The sequence below is a fragment of the Siniperca chuatsi genome, linkage group LG23 (genome assembly GCF_020085105.1).
Source record: "Siniperca chuatsi isolate FFG_IHB_CAS linkage group LG23, ASM2008510v1, whole genome shotgun sequence".
Lineage (NCBI taxonomy): Eukaryota > Metazoa > Chordata > Actinopteri > Centrarchiformes > Sinipercidae > Siniperca > Siniperca chuatsi.
This window is the reverse complement of record NC_058064.1, coordinates 12,180,136-12,207,994: the sequence shown is the minus strand read 5'-3', so window position 1 is coordinate 12,207,994 and position 27,859 is coordinate 12,180,136. Positions and strand designations below refer to the sequence as shown.

The window sequence follows — 27,859 nt, the reverse complement described above, 5'->3', positions numbered from 1 at the left end:
CACATAAAGAGAGAGGGAGAGAATCAGTTAAAGTTGCTGGAGCATGGATTGTCTTTCTCTTGGCTCTTTCTGGATCCATATCAATTCACCTTTCGAGCAGCTGCACTAGAGAACAAGACAGCGTGAGAGGGAGGGGATAATTTCAAGTTGTTAGGGCAGTGATTGTTCTCCTGTTGGATCTCTACCAAGACAACTTAACTTACAAAGTGAAGCCTAACAGGCAAGAGTGACAGAAAAGGAAAGAGGTGCAGAAAAGCAAGACGAGGAGACAAGGAAACAGACAAAGAGCTAATTAGGAAGTCTCCAACCAGGTCTTCAAGACTTCATGTAACATGATTGATATTCATTGAAGTAGCTCATTGTGTAAGGTTACTACTAAGTTCAAAAACTCAAAACTTAACTGTTAGGGTAGCCTTTCTGGTTACTATTACAATAACATAGATCTGTCCTGCAGAAGTATCATTCACCATTCAATAATGCTAAAAACAGTTTGCCTCTTACAGTAAGACAAGTGTTCAGAAAAATATGTAAATATTCAATGAAAAAACATATTTGAATATTTATTATTATTTGCCATATTACTGGTGTTAGAAATGTTGAAATAATATATCTTCATACACAGTAATTTTCAAAATTATATCTTACTTTAAACTCACCTATTTGAATTATCCCAGAAACACTGCACATAGACACACAAACAAACAGGGGCTGGTGCATTGCAGAGCAAGAAAGACAAACAATAAGGAAGCAAACCCTGGAGCAGTGTTGACACACCGTGCTGTCCAGCTTTTATTTGTGAGTTTATTGGCTTATCCAGGCAAACACACACATCCATGCACATAAAATGCATGCAGAAACTAGGCCATTATGAGTTGGAATCCAAAACTAAAACAAATGTATTTGAAAAACTTTATTTCACTTTTTGACAAAATAATCTTGACTCAAGATCTACTTTAAGCTTGTCCTAAAGCTCACAACTGCTTAATTTTGCTTATGTTAAATGTATCATCAAATAAGTAATATCAGAATATCATCTTGAAAAAAGTTCAGACCTTGTCCTTTAGTTAGAATCAAGTCGAGAATCTGAACTGTCCTTATCTATCTAGGATTGTCACTAAAGAGAGAAAGAGCTTTAGACAACGGACTGCGACGTCATGCTGCAGTGGATAGAGCAATCAGCAATCAAAGTACATGAAAAGATGTGATGCTATCTGTTTAATCAGAAATGTGTGCATGATTAATACCCACCTCCGAAAGGTACTGGGGCAACCTTGACCCAAAATTCAAAATGCTCCCAACCTTGTTCTTATTTTATAAACTTAGCTAAAACTAATTCTAGTCTGAAATAGTTTTTGAGAAAAATAAGAAACAAAATAGAAATTGCCAGTAGCTCAGAAAACTAAAATGGAACTAAACAGACAATAAAATTAAATTCTGGAAGTAAAGTACAAAGTAAGTGAAGCTAAAATAACTGTGATACACACACTAAACAAAAACAATTTCATCAATGTGTGTGTTTGTGTTGTTGATTACAAGTAGGGTTTGTTTGCTAGAATGCTCTTTTGTGTTTGCTCATTACTTGTCCAGAATGGTACCTCAGTCTGGGTGTATGCAGTATCACAGATTCAGATACAGTTTTTGCTGAACCAACACGCACACACGTTTGCGGTTGCGCACACAGACTCATTTGGCTTTGTTGGTTGTAAGTACACCCCAAAGTGGTTTTTAAAATTTTTAGGGTTTTGAGCAGACTGTCAAATTTAGAACTTAACTTTGGGTTGGTGTTAACTTAACCCCAACCCAAATTTCTTACTGGAATTTTAAAAGCAAGTTACACAATCACCTCTGTGGAGACTACATTGTCTCACTTGTATATGAATTTGTGGTAGAGATTAACTCTCTCAGTGGATTTTATTATAAAATAACTTAGCGATTGCATTTAAGATCTCTTAGAGTAGTTAGTAGGTAGTAGTAGTCGGACAGATACCTTGCTCGGACATGACAATGTTTACATCGTGTTTACAAGATTTGGTAATTTAAGAAAGTCGTTTGCTACTGTCATGTTTTTATGTTCTAAATATTGAGGGAGACCCCCCCAAAATCTATGTCTGTGAAAGACCAAACAGATCTAACAAATCAAAGACCACTTCTTTCTATACTTGCTTGCCTGTTCTTCAGTGCATTGTTAATTGATGAAATTGCAGCTAACTGTTGTTTTCTTAAGAATTTAAGGTGACACATTTTTAAACTTACCTTTCATAAAGCACCCGCATTCAAGGACGCTTTGAGGAACAGAAGCTTTACATGTAGGGTATGTTTCCAGCTTTATGGACTATACTCTCCAACAAAATAATACATAGTGATACATTTTTGACCTGGAAACAACTCACAAGGTTACTCTGTTGGTGATCATGAATGCCCTCTTTCAGACTAAGCAGTTGAGGACTATTAGATTGTAATATTGTGTGTACTAGTTTTGGATAGGCTGGTGAGCAAAGTCAAAAAGGGAAAGCAAAAATGGTGACAGCAGCCTACTTTTGTCCTTCACACAAATGTGTGTGTGTGTGTGTGTGTGTGTTTGTCATGCAAGAAAAACCTCATTGTGATCTTATCACTGCCAGGTTATATCTCCTGCCGGGAGACAAGATGGACATCACCATGGGAACTGACTTGCACTAATTAGAGTGGCTTGACTTTGAGATGATGAACTCTATACCTGGCTGCACAACCTTGGTGAAGATGATGAACTTGACCAGGCATTAATGATCTTGGCGAGAGGAAGAGGGAGTGAAGGAAACAGAGGGGTTATGGGAGTGCAGAGTACACCTCCTTGTAGGGAGATGGAGGGAAGAACATATGGATAAGAGATGAGGGCAAGGTGCAAGTGGAAGGGAGAGGGAATCAGAGGACATACTGTAGATGGAGAAAAAAGATGGACAGCGGGCTAGGAAAATGCAAAATCTTGTTGGCAGGAGAGACAAAGAGAGAGAGGTGTGTTGGGGTAGAGCGATAAAAGGATGATGAACTTTGCTTGGCTAATAACAGTTTTGGATAGAAGGAAACAGAGGAGTAGAGAGAGTCATCTACAGTTTCTCCATTTGGAATGGGGAGAAACCCAGTCCATAGAAAGAGTAGAAAATGGAGCCATGCAATACGTGAGGACTAGCTGAGTAAAATAAACTTCAATGAAAGGGAAGCGATGGAGAGAGAAGATGTGCTGACTGAGATATATCAAAATCACCTTGAGAAGCACAAAACTGAAAAAACAATGAGAAGGAAGAATTTTATATCATATAGAGTTTGACATTAGAAAGAAAGAGATGGGAGGCAGAGAGAAAGGCTCTAAACACTTTAAGTCAAATATCCATCTTAAGAGAAAGATAGTAGAGGAGACAGGCAAATAGAGAATTAAATGGTGAAACAGTAGGCATAGTACCTTAAAGATGCTAAGGAAGGAGATTCCTGACTGATGATGAATATAGGTCATGTCCAAAATAATGTAGTTACATTCTTCATTTTTTTAATTTTCATCCATTGTACGTTTTTGACAACCTATATAGGGAAGTTTTGAAAAAAGCTGTAATGCTGTCTCATGCTATTGATGCTATTTAGCTTCATGCTAAGCTAAGCTAAACGTGTCCCGGCTCAGGCATTCATACTTAATGCACAGACATGAGAGTGGTATCGACCTTCACATCTAGCTCTTGGCAAGAAAGGCCAATAAGAGTATTTTCCTGAATGTCAAACTATTTTACAATATTACAATAATCCAAATATCAGATGATATTAAGTCTCATACATAATGTGGATATTTTAATACATTATTTCATGCAGGTCTTTTGTGTGTTCATGTCTGTCACTCTGTCACACAGATACGAACAGAACTCCTCAGAGTTGCACATAATCTCCTACTTACTACCTGCTGCTCACTTATAAGCAGCAGGTAGTAAGTAGGAGATTATTGACATAATGTCCAACCTTGTAGAGGTGGGTATCACCTTGCCTAGCCTGGTAGTGCTCCCTTACAGTGAACAAGAAGCAATTCACATCCACTGCAAGCTGAAGCCGTATACTTATCTCTCACCACTATAATTTCAATGTGGTGAGAGAGAGACAGACAGTCTGACAGCCCAAACAGTTGCATTATAATGATAGAAAGTCAGAACATACACTGTCAATATACTGACATGCAGACTGACAGTTAATTTTTTGAGTGTATATATAGCCTGTATTCCTCCATATAGTGTTTTCTATTACTCTTGTCTTCTTCCCATTATCTTCTCAGTGTTATATATTACCTCTTGCCACTGCAATGGGCTAATTTCTGCAAGGGGATCAATTCGCTGAATATAATTTTAGATAAGAAAACCAAATAAGAATAGGCAGATATAAAAGCAAACCAAAATGAACACAGGAGACAGGCAGACATGTATCCACACAGACACACAAAAAACAACCTAGAATTGGAGTTGAATTGAGTTTGAGGAAATGAGCGACAGGAATAATAATTTGTTATTGCATATCCTAAGACACCACTAAATCTCACATCTGTACAGCTTTTTTGACACAAAATATATATATATTTTTGTCAGCAACGTGTTGTTGACGGAGATTAGATTTAACCGGATAAAATGAGTCTGTCAACTGTAGAGACAGAAAAATACAAGCACACATAATCCTCTGACAGACAGCAGTGTGCAGGCAAACAGTCAAACCTGTGCTGTGCCACATGACATTCTGTACTGCTGGGATGAATGGATAGAGGTAGGGACAAAGGGGAGGGTAAAGAAAGACATAGTAGTGATGGATGAATAACGAACAGTGGAGGATATAATGACTTACATAGCTGCTGTTGCCGTGTGTGTGTGTTTGTGTCTGTGTGTGTGTGCATTTGCATTGAAAGATATGTTATTTGCACCTATGTCATTTCAAAGGCCAATCAGTCACATTTCAAACCCAGAGATTGGTTCAAAAGCTGGGAAATTATTTCCATGTGTCCAGAAGCATCAGAGATAAAAACATCATATAAAGAATCTGCTTGTGGACATGTACTATATGTGTAATATAATATAGGACCGGGTTACTACATAAGACTGAAACTAGTGTAATATCATTATCAGTACTATTCAGACTCCCTCTTTCACCCTTTTTCTCGCCTTTTCCTCTGCCAAGTTTGGTAATGTAACTCCTTGTTTCTTGTTTTGTTTATCTCTCCTCTCCCTCGCTCTTATTCTCTCTAAATTGTATTTCTATTCCCCGTTCAGGCTGCTTTGTCTCTTTTGATCAACGTAATAGTGGCCCTCTCCCTCTGCTTTTAGCGCTTTTTTTACTCCTCTCTCTTTCCTGTTTTTCTCTAAGACTGCCGTGAATGCAGATCATGACACAGATGGAGGCTCCTTAAATTAGTTTTCTGTAATTACTGGTGATTGCCATAGAACGCTTTCTTGTGCTGTCAGTGTTTTATGCATGCCTGCATAAATTGGTGTGTTTCCATAAAGTGTGTAGTGTCTCCTTTTACCATTTCGCGACAATCTTTCCCTTGTCCTGGCCCTCCCTCTCTCCATCTTACTCTCACTTTCACTATTAAGTGTTTCATTCTTATTCACAGTGAGAGCCATTTAGATCTGGATCCTCTTCAAACATGTGTTGTTTCTTTTGCCTGTCCCATTCTATTTCTCTCAGACAAACTATCTCCTTGCCTGCCTTTTTTTTCTGCCCAAACAGTGCACGGTGATAACAGAGAGGCTTAGAGGAGAAGGGATGATTTTAGAGGGAGGGATGGATAGACGGGGAGAAGGGAAAGTTAGAGTACTTTGGAAATGCACAGAGGAAAGGAAGGGAGAAAATGGGTAGTTTTTGTGATAGAGAGCGGTGGGATGAAGCAGGGCTAGGAGGTAAAGAGAGAGAGGAGGGGATGGAGAGGCAAAGGATGCTTTGAACAGGAGAGGGGAGGAAGGAGAAACAGCTGCTGTGGAAGAAGCGAGGGTTGGCCATAAGGATAGTTTTACAGCAAGCAGTGAAATCTTGCTTGGAAAACACCGCAAACAAACTGCAAAAAAAGTTAATTTATGTGATAGAAAATTCAGAAAAAAACTGCAGAAATAAGCAACGAGGAATAGAATTAACCAGCTTCTCAGTTTCAGTTGCCTCCTCCGCTGTAGACTACTTTGAAAATGACAAAAATTTTATGGGATGAGTTCAGGCTTCATTATTACTTTTCTTTTGTCATTTCTTATTCTCTTTTTGTGTTTCTTTCACTGTCCGTTTGTGTCTGTTTCCGTCGTTCTCCCGTTATTGATGCATAGCACACAGATGGGAGCCTGTTGGCAAAAACTCAGAACACACACACAGACATAGACATAGACCCATGTTTTATTAATGCATGCTGCAGTGTAGTTTCTGCATCTCCCTGTCATAAACATTTAGTCTCTGATATGAAGACTTGCTATTCACCCTTAGTGTTTCTAAAGTGGACCAGGCAAGGCTGAGGGCTTTTTAACAGCCCTTCTGCTTCTTCCTCTCTAACTCGTTTCTTTCTCTCTATATCATCCCTCTGTTTCTCTTCTTTTGTTTCACTGTCTCTCTAGCTCCAGTAACAAGGAGAGTTCTAAGGCTATTCATATACTCCCCTCTCCTTCCATCCGCCTGTTTCTATCTCTTTCAGCCAGGAAGGTTTTAAGGCCTATCCTAGTTGATATTCTCACACATTCTGTAGTTCTGCTTTCTCGCTCTCCATATCTTCTTTTTTCCCCCCAATCTTGCTTTTTTTTCCTTTTTCGGTCAAACTAGCAAGGAAACTTTTCAGCTTCCTTGCTATGTGATATTCGCATTGTTCACCCTCGTTTTCCCTCTCTTCTTTTGCTTTTAAGTCGACCCATGTGTCTCTAAGTCTATCTGTCAGATAGACGGGGTTTGATGCTTTCCTGCAGACCTGCTTACTCTCCTTTTTTACTTCTATCTTCCTCTGTCACTCATTTTTTCTCATTTTCATTTTTTCCCTCTTCTTCTGACAGTTAAGCTGGCTAAGGGTTGAGGCATTTCTGCTGTCTTGCTTGCTTATATTCTTATATTTCTGACTCTACTTTTTCTTTTCTCCAACTCCCTCTTGGGTTAGTATGATTCAGATGGGTGTGAGTGACATTGAATATATTTGAACTTGGTGACAAAGCAAATCAATTCTTCATCTACTTTCCTGTGCCAATATTACTGTTTCACTCTTATTTCACTCTATTTCTCCTTGCGTGAGTTTATCTCTCTCTGCAAGTCTATTTCAGCTAAATTTAAATTCACATTGGCTTCATTGCATAAAATCTTTTAGGTTGTGACCTGTGAGCTTCCCTTGCAAATCTAGAGGAAAGTTGTGAGAGTTGTAGGTTTCTAGTGATATTCTATTGTTGATCCCCAAAGGAAAAGCCTCCAACTCTCCAGGGAAGCTACAGAGCAGTGCCCCTGGGAGGCAGGGAAACAGTATCTTGCTCGAGAACACTCCTGCAGAGCTTATGACTGTGTCGTTACAGTGCCTTAATGTTGCAGTGAGAAAACGTGGGGAGTTAAAATAAATCTAGAAAAACGTTTCTTGCACTTACAAACACACACACACACACACACACACACGCACACTCCCCTTCAACTAGAAGTAATAGCCATTCTCACCACGTTTCCCTAAATCAGAACAAGTGAAACAATGCATTGTGTTAACATACATCTGCACCCCTTGCCTTTCCAGCACTTTCTGTGTAATTTAGGAGCTTGTCAGCTTGCTCGAGGTTATGCAAAATGAATGCAGATGGTGCAGAGGTGAAGAAGTTTTCTTCAAAATAGAATCCTATATGAATAAAAGTTGTAACAAAAGTTGACAAACATCAATGAAGCACATTTAGCAGTGATGAAAAACAATTACCACATTGCACACAAGAGATCATTTATTTTACAATGCCGACCAAACATTGTGGACATGGAGAAACACTAAGTGCTGTGTTAGACTATGTGTGACTCTAATGTGGTTGTTTGTTTGAAAGAGAGTAAAACAAGAGAGTACATCATTATTTTATGTTAGTTTTTTTTGAGATGCATTTTTAATAACTCAGTAAAATTCCATGTGCCCCTATTGCACATACTACAATAGGGGCACATGGAACATACTCAACCAACATGAGCCTTTTTCGAGAAATGATGTTGAATAAACAAAGCAAAAGCCACATGGTAATTCATTAGGCCGATAAGCCTGTCCATGCGTCTGTTAAACCAAAACATTAATCAGAACTGATGAGGAGTTTTCAACTACCTGTTTTCCCAACATATTGGCTAGATGTTGCCAGCAATAAGCTGTATGTTGTGTTTGCAGTAATTGCTGCTGCTTTTAAAAGTGTGCTGTCTTTATCCACCTTACTCAGAAATTGCCAACAATTATACAAACACTATGAAATTGAATAATCATTTTCTACTCAAGGTAACCACTGCTTTCAGAGCAAAGTCTGCTTTTGCTCTGCGTAATTTAAAATGCCTGCCAGCATGTCTCTGCTCCAAAGAACTTTTTTAGTGGCTACATCCCTAACAAGCTCTAAAGAGGTGTGGTTGGATTGTAAAGGGAAAATTAGATGAAAAGTCAGCCAATAGGAGAGTGGTGAGGAAAATATGACAAGCTCATCACTGAATGAGAAATAAACCTTTTTTGTTCTTGGTGTCAGCTACAGACTGGCCAATCAAGTAGCTCAAATAAACCAGTCAACCATGCAGGTATGTTGGTGAGCCCTGCATTGTCTAATCTCTGATGAATTTGGTAAATTACTTAATTGCCTCTCTTTTTGTTTATGTTGATTTTATCCCTTCATGTTGTACTAAAAAATGTACACTGTTTTGATAAGTCAAAGGAAGGGAGGAATGGAGGGAAGTTGAGGGAGAGAGGGGTGTGGTGGGGGTAATAGTAACCAAAGCAGATTGAGATGGATTGATAAAACAAAGGAAGAAAGAAGTCAAATAAGGAATTAAGTGAGTAAACTGAGGACAGAGGAAGGACAATGTGGGACCAAATGAAAACTGAGAGTCGGTAGATGTAAGAATGGCAAGAGGAAGGAAAGACGAAAGGTAGGAACAAAGGGAAGAGATGAAGTGCTCGTGATTTAAAAAAATAAAAAGGTGGCCTAAGGGCCAAAAGAAAATGGACACTGCAGTGAATGAAAGTAGGAGGAAAGAAGATTTTGTGATTGTAGTTTTTAGTCTTTCCTGTGGCTAATTCTTTCTCACTGGGATGAGGTAAACAGAGAAACCCATTTGTGTTTCATGTGTGCTCATTTCACACAAAATGAGGGAAATGGAGAAACGATGACAGAATATGGAGATCTGGAAGACAAGATGGAGAGAGAGAGGAAGAGGAATGGAGAAAGAGGGAAGGAATGGTGAGAGCGATTGGGGAATGCAAAAACATTAAGCCAGGGAGGTAGCTTGTGAAGGATTGAGAGTACAAGGGTAGTTGCTAACGTGTTGATATAGTACGAGGTACAAGGCAATTTATTTATCATTATACAACACAAGGTTGTACAACGAAATTAAGTTAGTAGTCCCTTCATGCTACACACACACAATATATATATCTATCCAACAGTTATTTACATAAATACATACACGTACAACAGCAGCAACAAGATAGTGAAGATAATAATATGGTTATTATCTTCACATAAAATGTTCAACATCTGGAAACAGTGTCCATCCACTTTGACTGCGCTTGAGCACCAAGCACCATCGATGGGAACACAGAGTCCGCCTCCCCTCATCCCGCCGGAGTCTTGTGCTCCTTCACTTCGGAACACGGTCCGCCCGTTGAGTGCTTGATCTGGGATGTTGGTGGAACAGGTCTCTGCAAAGATGTGGGCACGACAGTCTCAGATTTCCCATTGCTTGGCCAGCCTGAGTCTGATTTCGTCCAGACCGGACATTAGCCAGGAGCAGCCTTAAGTCCAAACTGGGCCAGCTTGGCTCCTATCCCGGCTCTTCCTCACAAAGCACCCGCTGTAGCGGAGTTTGAAGGATAGCTAGCCTGCTACATGTGCAGCCATTGCCATAGCAATATGTTGTTGCTATATGGCTACTAGGGCATAGTTAGATGTTTTGTTGGTGTTCTGTAAGTTGTTAGGATGTCACTTGGTTGTTGCTAGGTGGTTACAGTGGTGTCCTTGTGTGCTTGGCAGAGCATTGCTGAGTGGTTACTGAAGTGTTTGGTATGGTTGCCAGGGAAATTGGTTGCTAGGTAGTTGCTAGGGCTTACTTGGTGGTTGCTATGGTGTTTTTGATGGTTGCTAGGAGGCCTATATTATGTTTGGGAAGGTCACTATGGTGAATCTGGCTGGTTGTGAGGTAATTTCCAGGTGTTTGCTAAGGTATATGAGTTAGTTTGGTGAATGTGGTCGCTATGGTGTATTGTATATTTACTAGTCACTAGGGTGAAGACATCAGTGACATCATCCTGTGCATCTACTACACAGCAAACACACAAATTAATTATAGAAGATAACATTAGTGTGTGTTGCCTAGCAAGCAGGCTAGTTCCTCTGTCTGTCTGACACGCTCCTTTGTCCGTCTCAGTTTTCATTCTTTTCATTTCTCCTCAATTTCCAACCTTCATCTTCACACAGTTTCTCTCTTGGTTTGCCTCAAACAGGTAACTGTTTTTCCTCAGCATCATCCCACCATATCAATGACTTATAGTACACAGGTGGAATTTCCATAATGCACTTATGCGCTTTCTCCACATGTGCACTGTAATTGGATTTCCTTTATGCTACGGCAGATTCAGCAATTTGATTTGATTGTATTGCTACATAAAAGACGGAAGATGCGTAAGACAGAGAGGGAGAAGGATAAAAGGTTTGTGTTGAGCCTTATTGGTGGTGAGAAAACCAAACCTAAGAGGACACATTAACTTATTCATGCATGTGCATGTTAAATCACACCACTCTAAAGTGCGCGCACACACACACACACACACACACACACACACATACTGTATGCAGGTACAATACAACACAGACTAGATTAAAGACTAAAGGTGACAGTGCCTTTGCTATCACGGCTACTTAACACACTGCCTGAAGAAATATGACTTCATTAGATTTATATGTACCTCATGTATGCAGTATTTAGGCCTTTCTGCAGAGGCATAATGTGCTATTTTTTATATAAATATATGAATGAATGAATGAATGAATGACATTTTTATTATTGTGTCATGCATATTACCATGCCCAGCCCGCATGGGCTTACAAGACATCATAAATTCATACAAGCCAGGACCAGAGTTTAGAGTATACATTTTCAAACAACAGTGAAAGTCCAAAAGTAGAAAACAACTAAAGCATCGGTCCAATCTTCAGACCATCATTGAGTACAGCAGAATTTATAAATCACTGACAGAAACATTTACTATGTAGTAAATAAATAAACACTAATTAAATTATCAATTAATTAAATAAAATAAGTAGCTGTGGTATTATACTGTATTTTCTTCCCCAAAATCTTTGATATCCTAGTGGTGTTTGTCATCATGTTTGTCTTTCAAAAAACATTTTAACATTATTCACTAGGGAATTGTATCCTCTTTTGTTACCACAATTACATTACAAGCAACGTTAATCATTCTGACTTTTACTGTCTTTTTTTCTTCCGAGGAAATGCAGCTACAAGATGATACATCTCATATTTTATCAAAGATTTGGCCACCAAATATCATTCAACTTATCTTTTTTTACTTTTCCGGAGTCGTGGTCAATCCTGTGGTGATCAATACAAAATGGAGCCATTTGAGCACAAATTGATATGTAATAGTATCACATTAAATCACTAAGATGACCCTCTCTCCAACATGTACTGTCTTTGTTCCAGGAAGTGCCGGTACGCCGGTGGTTTTTAATGAGAATGGAGACGCTCCAGGAAGATACGATATTTTCCAGTACCAGATCAACAACAGGTCTACTGCGGAGTACAGAGTCATCGGATCCTGGACAAATAAACTACACCTCAAAGTGAGATTTTATACACACACACACGCACACACATACGTACACACCAAGCTCCCATAGGCATTGCTGTTATTTATTCAGACATATATACCAGATATAATTACCAGTTGCACACAAGGAAGTCAAAATTAAAACAAGAAAACAAGCCACAAGAGTAAAAGCAAAGCAATTAGGAAAATCCAATGGATGAGTATATGAGATCATGAAGTGTGTGTGAGATCATGAAAGGTTACTGTCTTCATATAGTTCCATTAATTTCCTGCTCACATCATTCTCAGGAAATGCAATAAAGACACTTATCTAAACAACGAAAGTGCAAAACAGCACGTATTAGGGTTGGGCTGATGTCCATCGCCGATGGTATCATCAGCTGACAGCCATCGACCACTGAGCCCTCCACCATCGTAACATAGTGATAAGAGTAGTTTATCACTATGAATAGTTTTTTTTTAGTTTTTTAGTTCCTGCTGCAGCTTTCAGACCGTGGTACAGGGAAGCACAGGGAAGACTTTGAGAAGGGCAGAAGTTGATGCTAATCTCGGGGCTAACCACTTTCACTTTTATCCAGCAGCTAAGAAGCAAGACACCGGAACGTCTTGGGTATTGAAGAGCTGCAGCGTTTATTCATGGGCAAACTGTAACCTACACTGTACATTTACTGCCACTAGATAGACAACTTCACTGTCAACCTTTCCCTCTGCTCCGATTACCAACACACCTGTCTGCTCTGAGTGCTGCCACCGTCAAGCCAGGATTCCACAGGGCGCAGCCGCCGGAGCTGATCGTGGCCATTCTAGACAATGCTTGTGATCCCACCAGACGCACTGCGTCCCAGAAGTGGCTCTCCGCTCTGCTCTGCGAGTCTATTTTTGACGGAAGCCGCATCAAGCTGCACAGAGCAGATGAACCGGGCAGGAAGTCAGACACAGAAACGCCATAGAGAATCCGGTCAATTTTCAAAATAAAACACTCTGTGCAGACTCCCGGTCGTATATCAACAAAAAACGCTGCTAAAACAAAAATAGAAATCATTTAACTACTTAGCCTAATTACCCACGGAAGAAGCACAAAGGTCAAGGAAAAAGGATCAAATCAACAAGTCAACAACGTCGGGCAGGCAAACCGCTCTGCTTCTGAAACGCTCCCGGTGGGGTATGAAGCTGCTTGGAGGAAGGAACCAAACCGGGTCGTGATGTTTTAGAGCCGTGCCCGGTGGAATCCCAGCGTCACCCTCTCTCGCACACCCACACACTCACTACGCACTGCCCTGTTCCTTAAAGGAGTCACGCTACTCTTATAACAAATAGGCAGGAAAAGTAAAGAAAGGACGGGTGAGTAGGTGAGGATGGGCTGTGAATGGGCTCAAATGCCGCCCCATCGATGTCATCGTCAATCCTGATGTTTCACTGTGGACATCGTCATATGCCAATTTGGTAGACATCGCCCAACCCTAGCATGTACAGTTTCGCTAGCAGCTCACTGCATATTCAATCTTCTTTTCTAGCTCCAGTTGTTTTAGTTTCTGACTTCTGTGTAATAAAGAAAAAACTGCCTTTACAATAATCCAAAATGTATTTTGATTTGAGTGGTTTATTGAAGCTTCTGAGGCATTATAGACTTGGCATAATGAAAGTTCACCATCACTGTGAGCAGCTGCCATGAATTCACAATCCCCTGTTACTGGGCTGGATTTATTTGAGTTATTGCTTTTGTTCAGATGCAAAAGTTAACTAAAATTGAGCATTTTTACAAGAAAGTGTGGATCTTTTCTTCTTTTTAGAATGCTGAAAGTATTGTGCAGGGACATACTCTCACTGACACACACCCACACAAGGTCACTCATACAAAAATATACAACCTGTAAATGCTGGTACCAAAGCTGTATAGTAGTAGAGTTTACACCTGAGCATCACATACATCCACAAAAAACACATAATTTAATGGGCAAGCAAACTGGAATCCCATTGTCTTTGTGTCAGTTTCTCACTTACTAACTGACTTACACACACACATGCACACACACACACACACACACACACACATATGCAACTCCTTGATCACACTGGAGTGCTTGGTGTTATAAATCCACCCAGGACTTCATTAGAAAGGCCAGATGACAGATGAGAAGACTAATAGACACAAAGTGCTTTCTGCCTGATGGACGGCCTGGCTGACTGAGAGAGAGAGAGAGAGAGAGAGAGAGAGAGAGAGAGAGAGAGAGAGAGAGAGAGAGAGAGAGAGAGAGAGAGAGAGAGAGAGAGAGAGAGAGAGAGAGAGAGAGTCCTCTGTGTTGCTGAGAGACTCCAGCAACCCAAAGGACAACACATAGTTAAGACACACATGACTGGGCACTTTGACAGTTTACAAATTAACAGATGTATTTAATTTGTCCCAGAATCCAGTTGGGTTTGAAGGCACAGTGGCAGCAGGTGAAAGTTTTCATGATCAACAAACTGTTTGAATGCCCATCAGTATAAAGAGAGTACAGCACATGCACAGTACAAGTCAAGCCAGTTTCATGGTAAATGTTTGGTTGGACATACGGTACTTGGACACATAAACATAGCTAAGTTGATGTTTATAATTAAAACAAAATCCTATTACAGCTATTATTGTGTCATTTAAGTAATTAATAGAGGAGAGGTTCATGACCGGGCTGTTATTTTGGGTTGTGCATAATTTATAGTTATTGTTAAAAAAATAAGGCGTGTGTCTGAGTGTATGTAAAAATTCTACAAGAGCTGTTAAGACTATGAATAAGTAATGAATAAAAATACTTAATAAACTGAAAAAACAGCACCCAACAAAAACAGTTTCAAAAGTTTTAAACAATGCTATTTATTTAATAACACTCCTGCATACACACACACACACACACAGTACACTTTTTATCATTAGAGTATTTCTCCTAGCAGATATATTTGCAGCACTAAGTTGTGAACAGCCAGTAATCCAACATTGGTGTTTAAATACTGCAAGTGTGTGTGTGTTTCTATATGTGTGTCATTGATCAAATCAAGTCCATTCTCTCCCTGATGAGTTTTTCCTCCTAACTAGTTTTTGTTGGACAGGTACATTGTGTGCCTGTTTAAAACAGTAATGCTCAATTTTACTCAGCACCCTCAGCAACGGATGAACCTCAGGGACTCGGTATAATAACGAAGTTACAAACGCTCACATGCATAACGACAAATTAAAACGCATACATACAAACTCACACATAGCTGACGTACGGAAAGCTCAGGGATTTGCTGTGATGCCAGCATGACACAAGCACAAACAAACAATACGCACACATGGAAGAACATATGCGCACAAACACACGAGGCGCGCACACACACTCACACAGAAGGAAATACAGATGGCCTATTTGTGCCAGTTCTGATTATGGTCTGATTGCTGGCTTCCAGACTAGCTGGTGTTAGTTTTGTGCCCGGCAGCGCTCTGGAAAACAGTCAGAGGATCTGCTTGTGCTAATTGCTCTCCAAGTTGCCCTGAAGACACACTTTCTGCAGGTACAGAGAAAACTGTGAGTGTTAAAGGACTGTTAGCACAAAGTAATGTCAGCCCCAGCAGATGGCTGCCAATCTTTGTGTTGCATTATATCCCACGAAAAGGTGGGAAGTTTTGTTTTGCCACATGAACACACAAATAATTTCAGGTTTGTTGTGTTGCACGTAAGATATAAACAAACAAAACATTACATTTGCCATATGGAACTGATCTCATACCTTTGTCCAATTGTCTCTCTGTCTCCTCTCCTTTCCTCTCTTCTCCTAGGTCGAGGCCATGCGTTGGAAGAAAGGTGACCCGTCTCTCCCACCCTCTGTATGCAGCATCCCATGCCGTGCGGGTGAAAGGAAGAAAGTGGTCAAAGGTGTGCCGTGTTGCTGGCACTGTGAGCGCTGCGAGGGATACCACTATCAGGTAGATCTCTGGAGAAATACAGGCCACCAGTACTTGCTGTTGGCTCAGTTTGAAGTTCACCATTCACCTGTGATGTAGAACTTTGGGGCCTCCATTGCTTGTCCTGCATTTGTTATTTGGTTTCTGGCTGTATTCATTGTGATTTTTATTTTTTGCACAAACTGCAAAAAGAAACAAAAAAATACTAAAAAACTGAAGTGTAGCTCATAGCATGTAGCTCAATTAGTAAAGGACATAATGCTAAAAGTACCATGGCACAGGATTGTGTAGTCTCATAGCACTCTAGAGTAAGGCTTGGCATACAATTCCAGATGGTATCTTATTGTATGGATGACCATTTACTAGAACTGTATGCTGTCTGAATACTTGAATTACACGCCTCTGAGGTTGCAGGCAGCAGAATACACCTAAAACAAAATTCACTTTTGTCACTCAGTCATTGATGATTTAGTGAATATTTACAAAACATGTACTATTCAAAAGTATAAAACCAAACAAGTCACAGTCTAGTGTGATACATCCTGGTGTTGCATTCTGGCAGTCAATGGCAATGTGATTTTGTAGAATCATAGAAAAAAATAGTTATTGACTTTTTGCATAAATGCAAGCACTCCATTTTCTGTCCATCTTGTTGGAGTAAAGTCAAGAAAGACCAAGAAAAAAGGGATTTCCCTGACTTGTAAATTACTGTGAGTGTTTTAAAAGCTGGCAAAGCATCCATGAGCTTTTTGCCCAAGTAGTTCATTTGTGTAAAATTGATCTCTCAATAAAAATGTGGTAAAAATGTAGATTTTGACCAAATGTCTAACCTTAGTTGAACTTCCTGCACCTACTTAACAATTAAAGCCACAATTAGTCCCACGTGTTGGAAGGCTTTAACAATGAATCAACTGCAAGATTCTGTTTGCAATAACAGCACTCTGACAATATAAACATGCATCTGCTTTCATTACCTGCTTACTTTTACTGTACACAGGAGTTCTGTCCTCCTGTGTAGTGATCAGGGTTTTTTTGTTTCAACTCATTTCAGACAATCAAAAAAAGTTTTAAATTTATATATGCAGGAAGAACCCCGCAGATGCTGTTACAGCAAATGGAAGTACATAATTTGAGGTGAGGGAAAAGGATCTGATCGCATATAAAGATAAATCCCCCATGTTAATTATATCACGGTTGGGGACAATTTGGCAGCCCATCATCCTTCTTATTAAGTTAGAAAAATCCATGAACGAGCAAGTATATGTGCATAGCGTTCCATCGTTCGGGAAGTAATAAAGGCAGAAGAAAATATCAGCCATAACCACAGCAGGCGATGCGTATCAGAGCAAGCAGTCAATACTCATTTTGCAGATACATGCCTTTGCTGTAAAATCAATAATCTGTTGACGCATTTATTATAGATTTGGGATTTTAGTAGAATGGAAAATAGTATAGCAGCATGACCACTAAAGAGCAAGTGTACAAAAATGTGTAAAATGTGTGCTTTTTTTCTCATTAACCAGTCAGTTTACAGAGGTAGATAACACACAATAGGTCAGCCTCAACTGCTTAGCAAATTAATCAGCTGTTGAGATTTATTGGTTAAAAGCATTTGAGGATACAGTATTTTTGCATAAATGTGAGAGCTATATGCAGATTTACCATATTTGTGTGGAGAGTTTTGGTTGGATGAAAGCATTGGGGATTTTACGATATATTTAAATATATGTAGTAGCTATATACAGATTTACCACACTAGCTTACCAAGAGTTTGGGCTTTAAAACCTTATTCAACTGTACTTTTGTGGTAATAATTGTGGACAAAGAGGGTTGCACTTGGTCCAGCCAGATTTGCCTATTGCTGGCCCTAGCTAGATTCAACTTGACTTTTCAATATCTGGCTCTTTTTATGTTGACTCCATCTGTCTCAACATGTTCAGACATTTTTCAAACAGCTGAAAGAATGCTGAATTTAGAATCAGAAACACTTTATTGATCGCCAAAGGGAAACTCTTTTGTTACAGCTTCTCAATCACGTCAGTGCACACAGATATAGCAGTTCTAAGCAATTATTTCAAATAATAATTTGCAAAGCACTACTCAAGAAAATTATTTTTTTTCCTCTTTGCTAAAAATGATCTTCAGCATCAATCCATGCACAGCCACTACAGTTCAGGTTCATGGTTTATACTCGCTAACAGATTTTACAAGACAGGAATTAGCTTGATCCATATATGGCTAAAAGGTCTATCGAGTCTGGTCTAAGCAATGACCAAATGTTAATGCTCATTATTATGTAAAAAACAAATTTGGGATTAACTAACATGTTGGAGCACCAAAATCATTTTACATTGTCAAAACTGTCTCTCCGCAGGCGTCAGAGTTCACTTGTGAGCTGTGTCCATATGAGATGCGGCCTGATGCCAACCGCACTGGCTGTGTTCCCATCCCGATCATCAAGCTGGAGTGGCACTCCCCCTGGGCCGTCTTCCCCGTCTTCATCTCCATGCTGGGGATCATCGCCACGTCTTTCGTCATCGTCACGTTTGTCCGGTACAATGACACGCCCATCGTACGAGCGTCCGGTCGGGAGATGAGCTACGTGCTGCTGACAGGAATCTTCCTGTGTTACGCCATAACGTTCCTGATGATCGCGACACCGGATGTGGGAGTGTGTTCATTCAGGAGGATTTTCTTGGGCTTGGGGATGTGTTTCAGCTATGCCGCGCTGCTCACCAAGACCAACAGGATACACCGCATCTTTGAACAAGGGAAGAAGTCTGTAACCGCACCCAGGTGAAGACTGCACCTGTCTGTCATTATACACACACTCTGTTTGCCCTCTGTGTAGATGTGTGTTCAGCACACGTAGATTTCAACGAGTGTAGCGGCACTGATAGCGGCTGTTAGTGGGTTTTTTTTTGAGCACTCAGGTGTGTGTATTCACATGAAGACATTACCTCCACTTCTTCCTTACTAAGCTGCTTGCAATCATTATTCATCATTTATTTTTCATCCATTATTTATGGGAGTCATGAACTCACACTCACCTATTGTACTGTTTGCACTCAGTGTGAGTGACTCTGGGAGAGAGCATCAACTAAGTGGTTGAAATGTTAATGCAGTATTTAATAGTGCTCAGGTTCATGTCCCTGCTACCCAGATGGTCATCTGTTTTTCCTTCAGCACCACCCAGCTGTACGAGTTACTGTGTTTTTACTCATACATATGAAGATTCTTTCAATGATAATTAGGGTTTTCCAAATTCCTTGCTTGTTTTCCAGGAAAGACTGGACAAATTATTTAGCCGCTTTAGTTGTATGTGACTGTTGCTCTTACTGTTATATATGAAGGAAAACAAGCAAATTACAGTAAATATATTGAACATAAACTGCAATACATTTCTGGTAAGGGCAGTTAAAAATAAAATGACTTTCTGCAGAGAGGATTCTGAGGCTCTTTTCAGGTTCCAGTGTGTGTTGTGCCTCCAGCTAGTTAGACACTGAGCATCCTTTGAGCCTGGGAGCTTGAAGGAGCAGGTTGTTTCTTCACTCATAACTTTTGTTATTGGGTATTATTTGCCCCTATTTTTATCCCTCTGACATCCTAGATGATCACCACATTTCGTCTATCCAGTCCTATGTGTTACTACAACTGCTCTTCACTTCCCAGTCTTTTTCATTCTTGCCTCAAATCTCATCATTACCTTTTTCCTGATCTCCCTCCAACTCAACAAACTGTGGGTTTGTGGGAGTGTGTATAGCTGCATGTATAGGAATATGATATATTGCTGCTGTAGAGTAGAAAACAACCTGCAACCTTTTAGATAAAAACAGCCTTGTTTTCAGGTTGATGGTCAAAGATTTTTGAGTTTTTTAAAAATGCATTTGTAAAAGACTTTATTGGCCAAAGACTTTAAAAATCATATCTTAAAAATAGCCAAAATTCGCATTGTTTTGTATGTAGCAATTTTTCAAGCACACATATTTCTGTGAGTACACGTTCTAGCATAGGTCACTCCACTGGAAATTAAAGCTCTGACTCTGGCAGCGTTATTCCCGCGCTGCACCACCTCCTCACATTAAAAATCCTCTCCTTCCCAGGTTCATCTCTCCTGCCTCCCAGCTCGTCATCACCTTCTCACTCATCTCAGTTCAGCTGCTGGGGGTCTTCGTATGGTTCGCGGTGGACCCTCCCCACACGGTCGTGGACTACGGTGAGCAGCGGACCCAGGATCCCATAGCGGCACGCGGCGTCCTCAAGTGTGACATCTCGGACCTGTCCCTTATCTGCTCCCTGGGTTACTCCATCCTGCTGATGGTGACGTGCACAGTTTACGCCATCAAGACGCGAGGCGTGCCCGAAACCTTCAACGAGGCCAAGCCTATTGGATTTACTATGTACACCACCTGCATCATCTGGCTGGCGTTCATACCCATCTTCTTTGGCACGTCACAGTCTGCTGAGAGGGTAAGAGTCTGTATCTTTTATGTAGTTTTTTATGTACTATATACCTAACCTGCATACTTTAACTGCTGTTTTTGGTATTTTCTTTGTGAACTACAGTCTACAGAGAGTGTGAGTATATTATAGCAGATGTCTGTACTTCATCTTCATCATCTTTAGGATTTCTGAGTCTGTAGAGAGGATGAGACCATGGTGTGTGTCTGCTAATCTGCGTGTTTATCTGTTGGATAACCCTCTATATGGCCTGTTTGGGATTTCAAGCAATTTTCTTTGAGACGTCGCAGTCTACAGGAAAGATGACTACAGGGTGTTTTACTGATCTCTCTGTGTTGGTGTGTGTCTGTGTGTGTGTGTATATTTGTGCATGATTTGACTTAATAGAGAATGGTGCAATGGATTTAGATGATTTTTGTGTGATGTATATTTGTGTGAAATATCTTTTATAAGATAACAATTCACTGACAAGTGGGTTGTGATGGTGTGGTTTATGGGTTCTGTGAGCATGACTAAATGCTTCTGAACCCATTTTGCAGCATTATTAAGTTTTGGAATCACTTCTTTGAGTCATAAATTTGCATGTATTGTTATGGCAAAAAAGTCAGCTTTATCTCGTCCCCTGACCGCTTTTTGGAGATCAAAACTGCATCTCTTGGCACTGAGGGATAGATATGGTTTTCAGTTGCAGCTACACTAATGGCTTAGAGTCCAAAATCTCCTGACAATCCCCCGTGAGTACAAGAGGATTTTCTGTCTGGCTGATTGACTGCATCCATGCCTTGGTTCAGGCTTTTAGAGGGTTGTACTGTAGAGCTCATTCTTACTACCTTTAGTCAATTATTGATGGCTATATGGTGTGAGCAAGATGTAACTTTCACAAGGTGAAGGTGTGTGTCTGTGTGTGTGGGCAGCCTTTACAGGATTCAGGCTTCAACCTAAGAAATTATGGTTTCATTATGGATGCACAGTACATTATCTACATGTATATTGCATTTATTGGATTTTTTAGGTTGTGCTTTATCAGCTTTTACATACAGTTATTTGCTTTATTTTACACACCCATCTGCATACATACACAGACACAAATAGAGAGACAAACATACTCGTATACCTTAGGGCAGTGGTTCCCAACCTGGGGTTCGGGACCCCAAAGGAGTCCCAAGATAAACCTTAGGGCCATAACCTGTGATGAGAGGTCACAAGTAGCTATCACTTTATTTTAAGGGGTTGTAAGAAAAAAAGGTTGGGAACTACTGCCTCAGGGAAACAATCAGGTAAGTAAGTGATTGACTGATTGTGTGACAGCCTATAAGAGGTGTCCTTTCACCTTATCAGTTTAGAATCAGAGGGTTTAGGAGGCATGAACAGCTAATCTGATTCATAACTAAACAGTATACATACAGTAAACCATTGTGTTTACTTGAGCTAAAGCAGTGGCGGTTTATTGATTCCATTTCTTGATAGTGCAACTATTTTAGCTTTAACAGTAAAACACTTCACATACACTACATATACATTGAGATTCAAGGCAGGTCCTAGATTGCAGATGTCACAGGTTGTACATCACAATGCTAAAACTTGGTATACTGTAAATGCACACATATAGTAGATAGATAAGCTGTAAACAGACACATAGGCATGGTGGTGAACAGATAGCACTGTATCATTCACAGGTTTGAAGCATAACATAATATGCACATAAATACACACATACAAGATACAAATCCAAAGCTGTTTAGGAAAGAAATTAATCAAATCAGTGTACAGTGCCAAAGTGTGTCCTTGAGAGTGCATGTGAGTCACTGAATACACTGAATATCTTTGTGTCCACTGAAGGTTCAGGTCTTTCCTTCCTCTCCCTTAATAAAAGGGTCGACTCTTATAGTCTCTCCCTATTTTGGAGTGTCAGTCAGGCAATTTTCATTTCTCCCTTTTCTTGCATCTCAGTCCATTTTCCTTTCAAGACGGGTGCCCGCCTCTGTCGCATGGCAAAAAAGCTGACATCAAAGTGATCCAGTCTAATCACACATCAGGGAAATCATACTCTTGCTGGATGTTTCATAGTGTTTTTCATTTGCTCACTCTCATTTTTTCCCATGTAGAAGCCTGGCAGTTTTGTGGTAGTTTTGTCTTTCTTTTTTTCTGACCTTTTTCATTTCACCACATTCACGCAAATAGTATCTGGTGAGTATAATAACAATTATATCCTAATGAGGAGAACATTACTTATTCACTTTCCCTAGACAGAGGTTTTAATCCAGCCATGGGTTTCAACCAGGTGACCTTTGACTGCTGGCAGCTTCTCTAACCTTTAAGCTGCTGTGTGTGAGTGACGGTGAACCTGCTTATGTTGTGCGAGTCCATGACCTTGCATATTTAGTACTGTGTTTGTGACCACTTGTAGGTGCTGATGTGTCATGGAACCTTTAGGGTGTGTTCATGCGTATGTGTGGCTGCAGTGTGTGTTTGTATGTCTTTATAGAGGTATATCTGTGTGTGCATGCATGCGTGTGTGTATGTTATCTTGACGTGCTAAAGCGTCCTGTCTTACAGGTTGAGCAGCGTCCATGCCATGTTTGTTCAGCTAATTAGAATGTCTACCAGCGACTTCTTGTGTATTTGCGTTTGAGTGTGTTTGTCTGGTGTGTTGTATTTAATTGGAATATCCACCGGTGCACATTTGTGTGTGTGTGTGTGTGTGTGTGTGTGTGTGTGTGTGTGGGTGTGGGTGTGTGTGTGTTGTTTCTAATTGGAATATCCTCTGGAGTGTGTGGCAGCTGGCTGGCTAACAGAGAGAGCAGAAGAGGGGGAGGAGGGAGACGAGTGAAAGGAATAAACAGGTAATGATGTGACTCGCTGATGGGGCTTTAATGAGGAGAGCTCTACCAAGGGCATAGGTTTGTTTTCCAGCGGGGGGACAGGGAAGGGCCTACAATGAAGTTAGTTGGAGGTTAGATGATAACAGGACTCACATTATGATTAACTTTGTCATCAAATGGTTCTACTCACTACTGTCAGTAGCCTAATATAAGTATTAAAACTGTTTTATTTATTTGTGTACGATTAAAACTCAACTATACTGCAACACAACTGCTGATAATCACTAGATACTTAGATACTACACTCTAGGGCATACCTAGAGATGTTCTTTTAACTCAGTTTTTCAGTTTGTTACCCCGTGCTTTCGCTGAAATGTGCGAAATGTACAGCTACTTGAGATGGTCACGGCAGCTGTTCATTTGTAAATGGAATCTGGGCTTGTGATGAGGCTGTTGAAAGCAGTGGCTTGCATAATGACATTTCAAATGCCTATCGTTTAAGGGCTTGGATCTTCTAGGCACCATTTAATCAGACTCCACCAGGTGTGCTTCAGTGTGTCACGGTCTTCCTCAGTGTCTACACAGGCTGCCTAGTGAAAACAGCACGTTAGCAGAGCAGCAGCAGCTTCAGTCCTCCATCAGTGAATACACAGGATGTGTTCAGGCACAGTACTGAGTGTAGGTCACCCGCGTTTGGGCAGTGCTCAGAGCCCAACACACAATTACTGCAGTTACCTGCATAAAACGGAAGAAAATACACTTGAAGCGAGTAAAACGTGACCCATTATGCCGCCTGTGTAGACAGCTAGATTGATTAAAATAGAAGCATATCTGTTCCGTCAGACTGTTCCACTGACTCCTGGTGAATTACCTCTTACCCTTTACGAGTCAGTGCTGTGGCCAGTTTTGGTCTGGTGTTCACAGACAGTTGATGTTGTCTGGAGTTCATTCAGTCTCATTTCACCAATGTAGTGTTCCTTAGAGTTGTGGCATGTGATGTTATACACAGCTCCAGTTTTCCTCACTGAGGGGTCCTGTCTTGTACCAGCAGAGATATGAAGGTGTTACATGGTTTGTGGTCAGTGAACCATGAAGTGGTTGAGAGTTCTGGAGAAAGCAAGTAAATTGACCTTCAGTTAAGATTTTTTTTGTCAAACTACTGTTTACAAGGTCCACAATAAACTTTGATGCTCAACTTCTCCTTGCCTCATTATCAGCTTCTACCTGTTGGATGTTTTGGGGATCCCTCTTCAGGTCCATGCTCTATTTTGTCAGATATGCTATTTTCCTGTTTCCTGTTCATGGGCCACCCTGGGTTCATATTCATGAGACCAGTGTGTGTTTATGATACTATAGTATCTCAACCTTTGAGGAGTTGAAGTGTCATCTACTTGCCCCTCCCTGGGTCAGTTTTTGCAAGTTGGAAAAGCATGCATTAACTGGGAGAAGTGCTGGATCTTTTTGTGTGGTACAGCGAGATCACCAGAATAGAGAGGTGAAGCCTATAGAGCCTGTTAGAAGGTACAGTCTGTGCTCATATAACAAGGGTTGCAATACATAACCCTCCACCTAACAAAATCTGACATTCCTTCATAGCTTGTGGGTTGAATAAAAACCTAGCATGCTGTATGTAACATGGAGTCCTAATTGTCTTTCTATACTCCCTAAGTATGTGTATATTTAGAATTACTTTATGTGGTTAATTTACTGACAAATGTAGACTTGAGATTCTGCCACACCTTCAACTTCTGTCTTCACCCACTCATCATCACTTGCTCCACTTTCCCTTACTTTTTCCTCTCCTTCCTCCCCATTACTCACACCCTGTCCCTCACACTCCTCTCCTCTGAATACTCAACATGGCTCTGAGTCACAGAAGGCAGCAAAAGAGAGGAGGAAAAAAGACAGAGGAGGAGAAATGCAAAGGAAGAGAGAAACATTTGAAAGGGAAAGTCACAGCGAGAGAGAGGGACATGCAGGGAGACAGTGAGACACAGAATAAGAATGTGAGAGAGAAATCAAGAAAGAGGGAGAAAGGGATTCTTAACCATCACCAGCGAGGGAAGTATTGTTTTGAAAAAGGTCATGCTACCGTGCAGAGGCTGCTGCCTCCAAACAGCTTCTGCTGCACCCTGCAGAAATGGGAAAGGTTCTGTGTGTGTGTGTGTGTGTGTGTGCTTCTCTCCTCTGCCTCTCTCTGCTTGTTGTAAAGCCCTAACCACAGGGTACATCCTCTCTCCAGCCATCTCTGTGTCTGCCTCATCATTCCTTTGCCTGACACTATGGACAGAAGACCATCTTTCTTTTCTTTTCTTTCTTTTTTCTTCTTTCTCTTCTCTCTATCGTAGAGAAGGTTTCAGTCGTAGTCATCTGGAAACTGTTTTCAGAATCAAGACGTTTCGGCTCCCATCCGGAAGTCATTCTCAATTGTGAAAAAATGGGACGGGAATTAGAAATTTAAGCTACTCTGTGTCACATAAACCCTGCCCTCAGGAAGGAATCTACCTGAGTATCTGTTAATTAGCTAGTTTCACCTGAAACTGACCTAATTGTTTCCACCCATTGATGACCCAGTAATCAGTAATCGGGCCTATTGTTTTCTGGCTGCACCCCCCTCATCACTGTTAAGTACCTGATTAGCATGTGATTGGCGTGACCAAGGTGTTAATACACTGTGATAGACTTTGGGCAGATTGAATCTCAGACCACCATTTCTGTTCAAAGAGGGGTTTTCTTTTTTCACAAAAATGGCTTCCTTGACCTCCCATTATCAATACTGTGGACCCCAACATCAAGTTCACGCGAGAGAGAACAGTATTGGGATGCTAATCAGGTACTTAACAGTGATGAGGTAGGCGCAGCCAGAAAACAATAGGCCTGATTACTGATTACTGGGCCATCATGGAAACAATTAGGTCAGTTTCAGGTGGAACTAGCTAATTAACAAATACTCAGGAAGACTCCTCCCTGAGGGCAGGGCTTATGTAACACAGAGTAGCTTAAATTTCTAGTTCCCGTCCCATTTTTTCACAATTGAGAATGACTTCCGGATGGGAGCCGAAACGTCTTGATTCTGAAAACAGTGTCCAGATGACTACGACTGAAATCTTTTCTACGATAGAACACTCCTGGAAGAATGAGGGACTACACCGTCTTCTCTTCTCTCTGTCTTTTTATTTATATCTCTCTTTCTTTCTCTCCGTGAGCCACCTCTCCTGTTCTCCAGATGTCTTAAATATGGTCAGCTTGTTATCTCCTGTTTCCAACAGAGGAAGAATCAACCACCCTGCTGCTACCCACAAACCCACTCACTGTGTGTCTGTGTGTCATTTTTTTCACAGCATGTGTGTTTTTGGTATGTTTGTTCTTGTGTCATTATGTGTGCACCAGTTGCGTGCACAGAGACATACTTGATTGAGTTTTGCTGTTTGTTAGTTATGCATGTATGTTGATGTAGGGGTACTGAGGGATTTTTGTATCATGCACCTTTAAAATCTCTGATTTTGAAGTACAAGACTTGCTGTTCTTGTCCATCCAAAAGAAATTCTCTGCTAAAATTTGACATTTTCATGAGTCCATTCCTAGACATGGACATGAACACCTTGGTCTACATTAGTAGGTACAGACCGTCTTCTCTGAAGTGAAACAATGAGGTATGCAGTACAGCCTAAACCCAGTGTGGGAACAAACTGAATTCTGCAGTGTCATAATGGAGGTTCAGTCACTGAAGCTGATATTCATACACACCTATGCACTTTGTATCTCTCAAGGCCTCCCATTCACATTATCTCTCTGACACAGCAACTGTCTAACCTTAAACCAAAGCAAGACCCAAGTGTCCTAACCTCAAAATATCACCTTTAAGAAGTAAAGAATGGCAAATGGCCTCACTTTGAATTACATTCCTCATTTCTTTTCTATTCTTGTGATTGCGTTTGTTCCTCAGGAGTATATAAAGAACACACAATCGATATACCTGCCTCACAAGTCCATTTCTGCCCCTCACAACACACACACACACATATACACAGAGTGTCGCGGCTCACTGTCTTCAGATAGATTTATGGCTTTGACTGTGGTCCCGGTGGAGAACCAGTGACCGCCCAGATCCTTACCGGGAGTAACCGCCGGTAATCAATCTACAGTAATCTGAAGAGGTTGGGGGAAACAGAGGAGGAGAGAGACAGGGAGGCAGAATAAAAGCGACACGCTGAGAGAGAGAAAGAGGGGGGCTGAGAGGGTGGGAACAACAACGTACAAGAGAAAGATGGAGGATGAAAGAAGGAAAGGGTGTTAAGGGAAAAGAAAATGAGGCAGCAAGAGTGAACATACAAGGCACAAATACAGCAAAGAAAGAATGAATCATATAGTGTGGGAGTGCAGAGTGACGGCGACGTCAACCACTAGCAGGCCGAGTCAAAAGAGGGTGGGATTTACACCATCAAATGCTAAAGATGGAAGATGAGAGGCAAGCTGATATTAGAGAGTATTAGAGAGAGAGAGAGAGAGAGAGAGAGAGAGATAAATGTAGATCAAAGATGAGGAAGAGTAAAATGAAGCACTGAGAGAGATACAAAGACAAAGAAAGCGGGATGAAGACGAAGAAGGGGAAACAGAAACGTCAGAATCGTTTAAGATTATTGTAACACATTTATT

General features: G+C 40.7%; 1 protein-coding gene across 18 annotated transcripts in view; it reads left to right on the top strand.

Moving 5' to 3' along the window:
• The window catches only part of grm8a (glutamate receptor, metabotropic 8a), a 308,026-nt gene that overhangs the window by 175,000 nt on the left and 105,167 nt on the right, over positions 1 to 27,859 (top strand). For 15 of the 18 annotated variants that reach the window (XR_006376766.1, XR_006376765.1, XR_006376772.1 and 12 more), the window contains 5 exons: positions 11,878 to 12,017; positions 15,795 to 15,941; positions 18,295 to 18,716; positions 20,024 to 20,390; positions 20,487 to 20,498. Coding sequence is in view for 10 of the 18 variants with exons in the window: in XM_044185504.1 (XP_044041439.1) it covers positions 11,878 to 12,017; positions 15,795 to 15,941; positions 18,295 to 18,716; positions 20,024 to 20,390; positions 20,487 to 20,498 (1,088 nt within the window). In the remaining 8 variants the exon portion in view is untranslated. The remainder of the gene's footprint in view (positions 1 to 11,877; positions 12,018 to 15,794; positions 15,942 to 18,294; positions 18,717 to 20,023; positions 20,391 to 20,486; positions 20,499 to 27,859) is intronic. The other 3 variants (XR_006376767.1, XM_044185512.1, XM_044185515.1) reach the window with 1 other exon arrangement.